Below are 12,341 nucleotides of genomic sequence, written 5' to 3'. Positions count from 1 at the left end.
AAGCCAAAGGGAAGAGAGCTGAGAAAACAGGCTGGAGATTCTCCAATCTTGATATAGAGTGACTTGTAATTAGATGCATAGTCGGAGCCAGAATAATTATTTCTGTATTTCAGATAAGATTGAAAGAGTTTATAAAAGATCACCAAAGGTTTGTGGGTGATATATTTATAACCTTGTATTTCCCCTTATAAAAAAAATTCAGTACTTGGGGGGTATTTTTCTCTTTTCTTGTTTTGCACAACCTCATATTCTTGATGAAGGGACTTTTACTTATGTTTTTTTTAAATATAACTTAATGCAGGGGTGTCCAAACTTGGGAACTTTAAGACTTGTGGACTTCAACTCCCAGCATGGCTGGCTGGGGAATTCTGGGAGTTGAAGTCCACAAGTCTTAAAGTTCCCAAGTTTGGACACCCCTGACTTACTGTATTAGCAATGTTGTCATATGAAATTTCTGCTGGAAGTTCCTGCATGTAATTAATAGTTAAATAACAGACTACATTTCAGGGACTTTGCTCAAAACTTATTTGGCTTGTAATAATATTCCAATTATCATAACAGTAAAGTCTACCAAAACACTAAATCGATATCCTATGGGTCAAGCTTATTGCATTCCTTTCCAGCTTAGGTTTTCACAAACTTAGAAGCAGCCTGTTTTGTTCAGAAAAGATATAATGATAATTAGATTCAAATTTGCATTGCATACTTCCCTCCTTCCCGTGTACATTCTTCACAAAGGCCAACCCCCCGCCCCCCCCAGCTGGCATGGAATTTATTTATTGTATTAATGGGTTGAATGTATAAAGTAAACCTAAGTAAAATATTTCCCCAAGTACAAATTTCATGTACAAAGAAATATTCCCAAAGACATGTCTGTATTTAGGATGGTTGTACATGAAGTTTGTGCATATGGCTTTATTTCTCTGTACATGAAAATGTGAAACTGAAATCGGCCAGAAAAATCTATTTACATTTGTAATGACTTTTCTCTGAACAAGCAGAATCCCTAATATGGAGCACATGGTGTGCTCTTCCAGGCTCCATTATCCATTTGACTCTTTGGTTGTGCAACTGACAGTGCTACCACGACTACACTAGGAAAGGCAACTACTTCCTACCTAGTAGCCGTATTATTCATGAAATTCCAAGATGTGCCTGCTTTTCAAAAAGATCTAAAGAATCAGCAAATCTGTTGATCAATCTTCTCCTAGAAATACCTGGTTTTCAACATGCTATTTTTTATATAAATCCCCTTCTCACCCCTATGGGTGGTTGGTGTCTTCCTCAATCTCAGGCCTGTACCAGAGGTTTGGGACTTTGAGGGTTCTGGCACAGTATCTTAGCTGTTCCTGGCACTGTACTCTTCTGGATAGTTTGCTGTGATGCTGTTCCTGGGATCTATTGGAGCCACTCTCCCGACTTAGGAGTCACAGCCCTAAGTGCTCCTACCACCACTGGGACCACTTTGGTCTTTACTTTCTCCATCCTCTCTAGTTCCTCCTTCAGGCCCTGCTACTTCTCCATTTTTTCATACTACTTCTTTCTGATGTTGCTACCCCTTGGCACTGCTCAGTGGTGGGTTTCAAATTTTTTTAGAACCTCTTCTGTAGGTGTGGCTTGCTTTGTGGGAGTGGCATGTCGGCCATGTGATCGGGTGGGAGTGGCTTGCCAGCCATGTGACCAAGTGGGAATGGCTTGACAGTCATGTGACTGGGTGGGCATGGCCAACTTGCAAAACGTGGTGAAACTCACTTAACAACGCTCTTGCTTAGCAACCAAAATGTTGGTTCAGAAACTCTGGCATTTGAAGCACTGACATTTTAAGACTTAGGACTTCAACTCCCAGAATTCTTCCTCCAGTCATGTTGGCTCAGGAATTCTGGCATTGAAGCACGCAAGTCTTAAAGCTGTCAAGTTACAAGACCTTTGCACCCCTAACCCTTTAGAAAAAAAAACCCAGGGGTGTTCAAACTTGATGGGGGGAGGGAGGGAGCTGGAACCGGTTCTAAACGGCACTGTAGATTTGTGGAACCTTTTCTATAGAAGAGACTAGAACTGGCAGGAACCCACCCCTGGTACTGCTACATCTATTACCATCTATCTTCTGGTCCTTGTCTACTACAACAATGTCTAGTTGATTGGCCAGTAGCTGCCTGTCAGTGTGGATCTGGAAATCCCACAGGATCTTAGCCCTTTTATTCTCCATGACCTTCTGTGGAGCTTCCCATCTGGACTTGGGAGAGTCTAGCTCTTGCACAGTGCATTTGCACATACACTGTGCAAATGTTCTTGTACACACACCATGCTAGCTACTTTGTTGTGCCAGTCAGTGTACACTGTTCCTGCTTGAATCTTACAAGCTATCCTTATCTGTTGGGCTGACTCTGAGGACTTCTGTCTAGTGTGGTAGAATGCTCTGCATGCATGCACACATGCGCGCGCGCACACACACACACACACACTCCTAATGTAGATGAGCATTGCTATTTACCAAGGAGTTTGTGTCTTTCTTCCTACACAAACCTTTTCTCAAGCTCAGCTTATAGTTTAGATAAGTTATTTATCTAGAACATATTCCAGAATATACAGTGCCACAACTCTTGAAAATGACAATTGTTTTCCTTTAAACAGTTCTCTCTAGAGATTTTGTGTACAGTTAGGAAAACAATGATGGCATTATTTTTCCACAGTATCTACTCAGAGAAGGCTCAGCTGCTGATTATGCAAAGTTTAAAAACAAAAGTTGTTTGCTGGAACATATTAGTTCCATCCCCTTATTTGCTGGGATTAAGCAAGGTTCTCTTTCACCCAGGTCTTTTCTTGATGGAATTTGTTAGAATTGCTACATAATATGTAATACAATTTCTTTGTACTTGCTTTTATTTCAGATTCTGTAGTATAATGAAGCTCTTTCCAATTATTAATGCATAATCAACACTGTTCTTTCTCTAGATCCATTGAAACGGTTCACAATGAAGAATTTGAACTATTCTCTGTTGTATTGCAACATAACATTTTTTCATAGAAAAAAGATTCCTTCATATAGAAATGCTCAAAGGAAGAAGGATTGGGACATTTCTTCTTAATATATAGAGAATATTTTAAAACATTTTTTTCATTTGTTAAAATTTTAAATTAAAATTAGGTGCAGTGATACTGCCTAGATATTATTTCACTGTGAGCACATTATTCAATCTCAAATTTCTTGGTTATTACTTGGAAAAGCTAAACAGGCTCAGTTGTGGTTAGTACTTTGATGGGATACCAGAAAATCTCAGAGTTATAGACTGGAAAGTTTTAAAAATAATTGGAAGAAGGTACTTTGAATATCCTATACATAGGATTATTTTTGTGTTTATAGCACGGCAGTAAATACTTTTAAGACTGTATTTAATTTTTTTGTTAGCAAATGTGGAGGCTTAGTTCTGCTTTCTAAGTTCTGTTTTTCTGATTTTGATAGTACACAAGGGTGGGATTACTTGTTTGTATTGCAAATGTTGCTCCTTTTGACATAATCTTTGTGATTAATGGAGAAATGGAAATTTATAATGACTAGGTCAACATGGAGATGGGTGAACGTGGAAAATAATTTCAATCCCACTATTCCTGTTGTGAGATAGGAGTTATAACTGGGAGTGGCTGTTCTCCACATCTTTTGTGGAAGGGAAACAATTTGAACAGCAAATCTGGAGGCCTTAGCTATTAGTTATCTATGCAAACCCGGGTGGAGACTGGAGCATTAGGGTGGGCGTGAATTATAAGGCTTTGACTAAGTCCCAGCAGCCAGTAATCTCTGGTAGTATTCTCTCATTTACCAATCAATTTCCCATTTTATGTGTGTTCCAAAGATGTGGCAGTGGAGGAAGTAAGGTATTGCCAAAAGACTAGTATTTCAAACCAGCATATTCTGACATGCTATTCATTAGAACTTGGTTCTCTTGATTTATAGTTTCCGATTCCTTGAAGCTGAATAATATGCCTTTCTCTTTGTGCCAGAATCCTGGTTATTGGCTGTGTTTGAGGCATTGAGTCACATTCCAGGTTATTGAGACCACAGAGAAAGAAACTCAAGTTTTTTTTACTCCATATTGTTAAGTAGATTTTTGTTTGTAGTGTGGAACGGTTGTGAGGCACCAGTGTCTTTGCATTAGCATTCTCTTATGACTTGTAACTTGCTTCTCAAAACTTATTTACCCAACCCACAGGTGGTTTTATCCACCCACAGGTGTTGTGACTACATTTTTCAGAATACTCAGCCAGCATGGCAGTTTACAATTCTGGGAAGATTGCTCTGTACAAATCGTAATTGACTTTGTACAATTCCCGTGCAGTCATCTTGTTTATGATCTGATAAAGACTTTTAACAGCATTGTACAATTGGCATTATTGTGCCACATTTAGTGTTAGCCTTCGCTCACTGTCCTTTTGGGGAGCTGTTTACAGACCTCTTCACAATTTCTCCTGTTGCCATCCTAGGCAAAAAACAGGATAGATGCATGGTTTGCCCAGCTTCTTAATTGGTGGGATGGATGGGAGCTGTGAAGTGCTGCATTTTGAGGCTGTCACTTGGGCAATGCCTGACAATTCTGAGGTCACATTAATTAAGGCCAACATGTTGATTTAGTTTTTTAATCAGCCTGAAATTTAAATGCTGTTTAGCATATGCCTACTATGAAGAGTGGTCTGCTCTCATACTCTTTCTTTCTTTCTTTCTTTCTTTCTTTCTTTCTTTCTTTCTTTCTTTCTTTCTTTCTTTCTTTCTTTCTTTCTTTCTTTCCTTTTTCTTTCTGGTTTTCCTGTAATCAAAAGGCCTGGAATACTTTAAAGACTCAGTGCATTTCCAAAACAAAGCAAAGCAAAACAAAACAAAACAAAAAACCCCAGCTCTTCAGAGCTGCTCTTTCTTCTTCCTCTTTTTCTTTTGGTGACTTCAAATATCGACTCCTGGACTAATCCCTGTAGTTTTCTTGGCAAAAGTCCAGGAACAGTTTGCCATAGCCTGTTTATTACAGCTGAAAGCGGGTGACTAGCCCAAGGTCACCCAGCTGGCTTTGTACCTAAGTTGGGACTAGAACTCATGACCTCCCCATTTCTAGCCTAGTGCCTTAAAACCACTACAACAAACTGGCTCCTGAGCTGTATTTGCAAGTAAACCTTTCTTCCAAATTGCTTAATCCTGGCAGATGGAGCACTGATGAAATCCCAGGTGCTACGTTTTGTTCAAAGCTTCAATTCAAAAGAATAAGTAGTAAAGACAATGGCTATTTTCCTATTCATCTAGCACACCTTGCCTCCAAAAATGCAGGTGCATCACTAGAGAGCAGCAAAAAGATACAGAAAACATTTAACCATTTGCTGCCATTTATTGGTCCTAGAGATTGTGGCAGCCCAGGACGTATTGCAACTGACCACTTACTGCTAGTCCTTCAAAGTTTGCATCACTTTATAGTTTGCATCATTTCAGCTGATCAAGCCTAGTTTCAGAGAAAATAAAAAATTGTATCTGCTTAATATCTCATCCTTTTTTGAGGTGGATGGAAAAGGTTAAACATAAGAAAAGTTTTTATAGTTAATACGGCCATAATTTAACTATGAATGAGAGAAGATTAAGTGAGCACTTAATTCGTGATATAGCTATCGTTATGAAACAATATAGGGTAATAATATTGTTTCCAACAAATTATAGGAGCAAATAGCTCAATTTTAGCCATGATTATCCATAAGTGGATCTTTGAAATAATAATTTGAAAGTTATTGATTTTAATGTTAAATTGCTGAACTTTTATTTATATTTTATTCCTTTTTATAGTTACCTTCGATCATTTTGAAATTCTCAGAGCCATTGGAAAAGGCAGCTTTGGAAAGGTATGTTTTTGCAAACTATATACTTTGTTAACTACCTAATGAAATAGTTCCTTCTCACCAAATAAGCATAAAATATTGTCCAGAGCTGCATGCTAAATTTTTCTAAAGGAGTTGCAACTGGATCCTTGTTCCTTATATACCTAAAATCTTCAAATAATATTTAAAGATATCATATTGTTCATATTGATAACCCCAAGCTTCTGAATGTGTGTGTGTGTGTGTGTGTGTAGTTCTAGTAAATGCAAACCTTCTAGTAGAACAAATTATGCATTCTGCTTCATGTTCCTCTTCCAATTCCCATCATGTTTGTTTTTGTAGAGGATTTATATGAAAAAAATATTTCCACTTTAAGTCTATTTTTAGCCACTGTATTAGATGTGAGTATTTATGAATCTCTTGGCTTGTATTGCTCTGTATCAGATACTATCTCCAGGACACATCTAAGTCAGTAATATGACCTCCTATGGATTCCATCACAGAATGGATCCCTTATCATATCTCCTACATAGTCCCATGTTGCAAAACAAAGAAAGAGGATGAATATCATTGTGTCTGTTGCTAAAGGCATCAGAAATCCAGCAGTTTAATCTCCTTCATGGAAAAAGGAAACCTTATTCTAGCCTGCAAGGCATGGAGCCAAGGATTCTTGCTACAATTAACCGAAAACATTGTCCAGCCCTTCTCTATAGTTTTACCAGAGCACAACTTGTTTATTTATTTTAACAAATGTACGTAGTCAAAACATTAAAAATCACAGTTAATAATTCACAATTTAACCTCCCCCCAACCCACTCTGTAGCTGCAACAAGAGAATCAGACAAACATTTGATGGACTCTCAATGGGATTCCTAAGCCTGCTGACAAAACCATGTTTTCAAGGTCTTGCAGAAAAACAACAAGATGGAACCAATCATACCTCTGGGGGAATGATGTTCCAAAAGAAGGGAGCCACCACAGAGAAGACCTTTTTTCTAGGTTCCTTCAGATGTACTTCCTTGATAGTTGGGGCATGCAACATGCCCTACCTTCTGGTGTGCTGTGTAGATGTAATTGGGGAGAGACCGTCTCTATAGTCTTGTATTTTCATTTGTTCATTTGTTCTCCATTTCATGTCAGAATTAACTCGTGAAGAATGATAGAGATCTTGCCCCAAATACTAAACACTACTGTATGCTATCTCAAGGACAAGTGATTGGACAGTGGTGAAGCCTAAGAAATGGAGAAGCAAAGGCTCTTACTACCCCTGGGTTAATTCAACTGGGTATCAGATTACTAATTAGAAGGGCATCTTTTAAACAATGGAATATTTTCACCTTATTCCTATGCATCATATTTCCCATGCAAAGTACAAACTTCTGTATTGGCAATTTAGCAGTCTTGGTAGAAATATTAATGTAGGAAAACACAATTTCCCCAAAATGAGATTAGCCCAATCCCAAAAGGCTCTTAAGACTGGGCTGTGTTATCAATGTTGGGGCTTCCAGGAAACTGGAGATGTGCTCAAATGGGTCCTTTATCGAGATGACTATTTTTATCCTCTCTTTGCCTAGGGGCTTTTATGTTTCCTTTTTTATACTATTTATTTCTTAATATAGACATGTTATATGTCATTTTTATATTTGTGTTTTTTTATATTTGATTTTTTAATATTTTTTTATATTTGATTTTTATATTTGTTTTTTATATTTGATTTTTATGTGCCTTCCAGAGTAACTGTGCTGAGATGGCTCTTCATATTTGATTAATAAATAAAGGATAAATCAGCCATGCCCTGCTGGATTGAACCTCTGGCCCATCTAGTCCAGCCTTCTAGTTCTCACCATGGCCAACCAGCTGCATAAGAAAGCCTACTAATTTATCCCCCAATGGTCTTCAGAGGCAAATCACGCACCTAAAAATGAAAACTAGGCAAATGAAGTTGCAGCACTGAAACCTTAGCTTTTACTGGGGACGGGTTATAGAAGAATCTTCATGTCTGTTACATTCGTTCTACACATTCCATTTTATGGAACGTGATACTTTGCCTTATTCCTTTAGGTATGCATTGTTCAGAAGAAAGACACCAAGAAAATGTACGCAATGAAGTACATGAATAAACAAAAATGTGTGGAACGGAATGAAGTGCGAAATGTCTTCAAAGAGTTACAGATCATGCAGGGACTGGAACATCCTTTCCTTGTGAACTTGTGGTAAGTAACAGAAATTCCTTATGAGCATCCACCTATCAGAGTACTGCAGCTTCCATTATTTTTCTGGGATTATGTTGCCTTGGCTTCTCTCTAAAGCGTAGTTTTTTTTTTCCAACTACATGACGATTATTCATCCCTGCTGTTCTTCAGTGTTTATTGGTTTCCTCTCTTTTTTTGTTAAAATAACCCAGTTTTCTGAGCGGGCTCTGAAAGCAACAAGAGATTTTTTCCAAAGCTACCTGTGGTTCAAACGAATACTTCAAGCAGGACCTTGATAATAGAGCCACTCTCCCCACCCCCACCCCCCACTTTCATCTACTTCTATTATTAAGTTATTGCTAACCTCAGGATGCAAAATGCTGTATGCTTGATTTGTTGTTGTTCTTATTGTTCAAAAGAAAGAATTGTAATGTTTTCTTCAATGATGCTGGATCTAGCAAGGGATCTTTTTTGTACAGATTAACGTTGTAAAAGAAGGCTTTGATTAGGCAAAGAAATGGTCCGGTGTTGAAATTTAGCAAAAATTCACATATTTCAGCAGAAGACTTAATTAGAATCTTAGTTCAGGTTGTTTTTTTTCTATGCTGTTGTGGGTAGACTAGCAAGCTTCAGTACTGATTCAATAATTTTTATGAACTAATATAGGTCACAGAGACTTATAATGATATTGAACTTAATAATAATGCAATATAGGTAATGATTATCCTGATTGTCATCAATATCTTTAAATCTATTTATGATTAATATTGGATATTCTATACTTGGCATATGTTGTTCCTTGGAGAGGACTCCAGGCTTCATAGTGACATAGAAATGTTTAAAATTAAATTACTAAAACAATTTTAAAGACATTAACTGTTTTAATATTTTCAAGTACTGGATCTTGTGAATTCTTTAAAATTTAAAATAGAGAGAAGGGGGGAAAAACAGTTTATTAAATGTAGGAAATCAGTCATGATGCTAATCAGTCTTGGCCTCCTTTCCTTCTCTGGCAAACTGTCCATCTTTTGCTATTGGACCAAACATCCTTGTTTCAGATCCTTCAAAGTCACTTCTAGAGAATGTCACAGGGAAAACCATTGTCCGCACAGTTCTGATCTTTGCAAATACAGACAAATCCGGCCATATGGATATCTTTTCCAAAGTTTTCATTGCTACTCTACCAAGCGCTGGTTGGCAATGTATTTCTACCACTTCAGTATCTTCATTGTCAGTTTTAAGACTGGTCATTGTAATGTTGGTATTAGTTTTGCCTCTTTAATTTCACTCACATTTTTCACCCTGTGCTTGCCTTCATTTGCATTTTCAGCTGAGGATAAAAACTATGTGTATCTGCCCCAAATTATCCCCACAATTGAATACCTCTCTCTCATACGTCAAAACCTCTTTTATTGAACTCCAGCTCCAAGAAGCCAATGAAGTGGCTGCATCTGAAGCATCAATTGGCATTATCTTTGAAGAAACAAAATATTTGTTAGCACAGAATGTACGTTAGATCAATTGTCCTTTGCCTGGAGAAAGGAAATAGAAGAAAATTGGTTGGCTGGAACACCAGACCCTACAAGTCTAAGCACACAGTCTATTCTTGCAATTGGTGGAGGCTTTTCCTTTGATTGGCAACATTTGAGTCTCACTGTTGATCACTGTCTTAAAGGGTTAGGCAGAAGTATACAGACAACAACTATACACTCCAAATGGCCATTAAGAACACATTGTGGGAATAGCATGGTTTATGCTAGCGTGGTTTCTCCCAGTTCCAGGAATTCATGGAAAACTGGACCTGTAGATCAATCCTTAGAAAGTTCTTCATTATTCAAACACCACCCTCTCTCTTCATTTGTTCTTTAAGCCCCTATTCTATATTGTGTCTGAAATCCTTCACCAGGCTTTTGGACAAAGCAAGCTATGAAATCAGCCTCACGCTCTGTTTACTTTCAAGAACTTGCTAGATGTCTGGGCTGATCAGAACACTAATAATACATATTAGAACCTTCCCTTTCCCTCCTTTTGATTTAGGAAGTGTTCTTTGACTCTAGGGGCCTTGAAACAGAAAGAATGAGATATAGACTTTTGTTGGAGCGTAACTTTGTTAGAACCCCAGTCTCCTGTTTTTATTTTGGTTTGATTCAGCTTTGGTTTTTGTTTGGTGGCATTGCTGGCAGAGTGTTGACAAATTAGCTGTAGCAAAACCTCTTAGATGTAGGGAATGATAATGAAATGGATTTCAGTGAATTTCAGTAAAGGTATTGTACTGTATTCAAACTGACACCTGAAATGAGAAGGCAAAAGTTAAAGAATCAGATTTTTTTTAAAAAAACATGCATGATTTGTTTTAACACATGTACACATATCATTTGTCTTCTTTAATGCAACAATTTTTCTGACTATTGGGAATGCTGTTTAGTATGGACAGTCATATACTGTAAGCTTCTCTTTGGGGAGTTGGGTGGTCTTAACAGTTCTAATAATTTAGGCTAATTAACTAATATGCTGTATAACAACAATAAAGCCCTTGATTAAAAAGAACAAGAACCATAGTACTTCACAATGAAATGTGATGGAAAGCATCATTAGGTATCAGTGAGTTTGGTTTGAATCCTGGTGCTTTAACATGGGTTCAGTAATAACTCGTACCTCTTCTAAGGGCATTCCTTCATTTCTTTAATCCTTTCCATCTTATATATTGTTTTCTCTTTCTTCTACATTTAGTTTAGTTTACTTTATTGTCATTGCACATGGTACAATGAAATTAAATTTTCTCTGCCTTGCCAGGCATAATATTTTCTTCTGGTCCATAATGGAAAGCTGTGATTTCTTAAATATGAATTAGCTATGAAGTTTTAATGTAATGGCCACATTAAAATGCTTTCTTCTGATCCTGTTGAAGGTGAAGAAATGTAGCCAGGATACTTTGCCCTGTTTTGCCTAAGTAATGAAGCAGGAATGGTGCTTTGTAGCTTTAATGTGGGTTATATTAAGGAAAAGTGAGTGGTGGTTTCCTCTGGTTTCATTTGCCTACCTACCACCACCAGCTGATGGAAAGAAATTCCTGCCAATTGCTTCCTTATCATGGACAGAGGTGGAGGGAGGCAAATTTTGATAGATGTCTGGATTAGTGGCTTTAGCAATGTCTCAAACTTTGCTCAATTTTTGCGCAAGCATTTTGGGTGACTACATTCAAAAGGCATGGTATAATATTGCTGTTATGGAATGATGTTAAGGCCATGTCAAAAAGGAATGGTCAGGTTTTCTTTGACTGCAGCAGCCATGCAAAAGCTTTGGGCCTTTTGTTCAGATGACTTTTTGTTTAAATTGTGCTAGTCTGTGCAGGAGGATTAAAAATAAATTTCCCATGATTTGCACAGGACAGTCCCTTTCAAAACTGGCAGTGAGAAAAGGATCACAGTCAATCTGTAGACTCTCAGAACATTAAAGTCCAAATGAATTCAATCATCCTGCTTCCCAGAAGGGGCAAAAAGCTTGATCCAATTGAGCATTCTTATAGCTACTGAAAATAAATCACTATGCTGTAATTACAAAAGCAATAGTCAGCAATCACAGCAGACTTGCTTGGTTCCACCTTTGCCATTGGACATTTAATTTGAATGCTACTATCAAATAAATGTTGTAGTTGGGATCCTTTGAAATCTGGGGAGGCTGGACTTTGGAAATAGAAATGGATCCTACTTGTTGTATTGCACTATAGAAGCCAAAAGTTCCTTAACATATGAATCCAGCAATCCTATGGTTACTCAAGAGTAAACTGGAGTTTTATCCTCAGTTATGCTCTTCTGAGGCTGTTCTGAAGATAGCATTGGAATGCTCCAAATAAATAAGAACGACAGCTAGTACTTTTATATTTTTAATCAAAGGCTGTAGCTGAGAGTCATTTCATACAACATGCCAGTGAAGTCTTAGACAATCTTAGGAATGCCTTCATTTTTTTTGTTTTTAATCTGAATTGTAACACAGACAGAAATGAATAATGGAATAATGGAAGGTTTGAAGGTGGAGGGTGGGAGAAGGCATCACTGGTAGGGGAGAGTTTTAAATTAACCACGTCCATATTTTAAATATGAATTAGAAGCAACCCAGATTTGACACACGGGTTTGGTTGCTAGATGTAGAGATTCGGCAGTTTGCAGTGTGCTTTGGGCTTGTTGAAATTACAGGCTCCGATTTTGTTTTAGGTTATCTATTCCCTATGTCAAATAGAAACAAACTCAGTTGGATGTAATTAGTAAACATTTTAAAATGTAAACAACCATTATAGGCATTAATTCTCCT

The 12,341-nt window shown here is 37.5% G+C and overlaps 1 protein-coding gene across 1 annotated transcript in view; it reads left to right on the top strand.

Moving 5' to 3' along the window:
• Positions 1–12,341, top strand: part of STK32A (serine/threonine kinase 32A) — a 73,301-nt gene that overhangs the window by 19,862 nt on the left and 41,098 nt on the right. The window contains exons 3-4 of the mRNA XM_081949841.1: positions 5,810–5,865; positions 7,903–8,054. Of these exons, the coding sequence (XP_081805967.1) occupies positions 5,810–5,865; positions 7,903–8,054 (208 nt within the window). The remainder of the gene's footprint in view (positions 1–5,809; positions 5,866–7,902; positions 8,055–12,341) is intronic.

This window comes from Natrix helvetica (assembly GCF_964273705.1).
Source record: "Natrix helvetica genome assembly, chromosome: 1".
Lineage (NCBI taxonomy): Eukaryota > Metazoa > Chordata > Lepidosauria > Squamata > Natricidae > Natrix > Natrix helvetica.
This window is presented reverse-complemented; position numbering and strand designations above follow the sequence as displayed.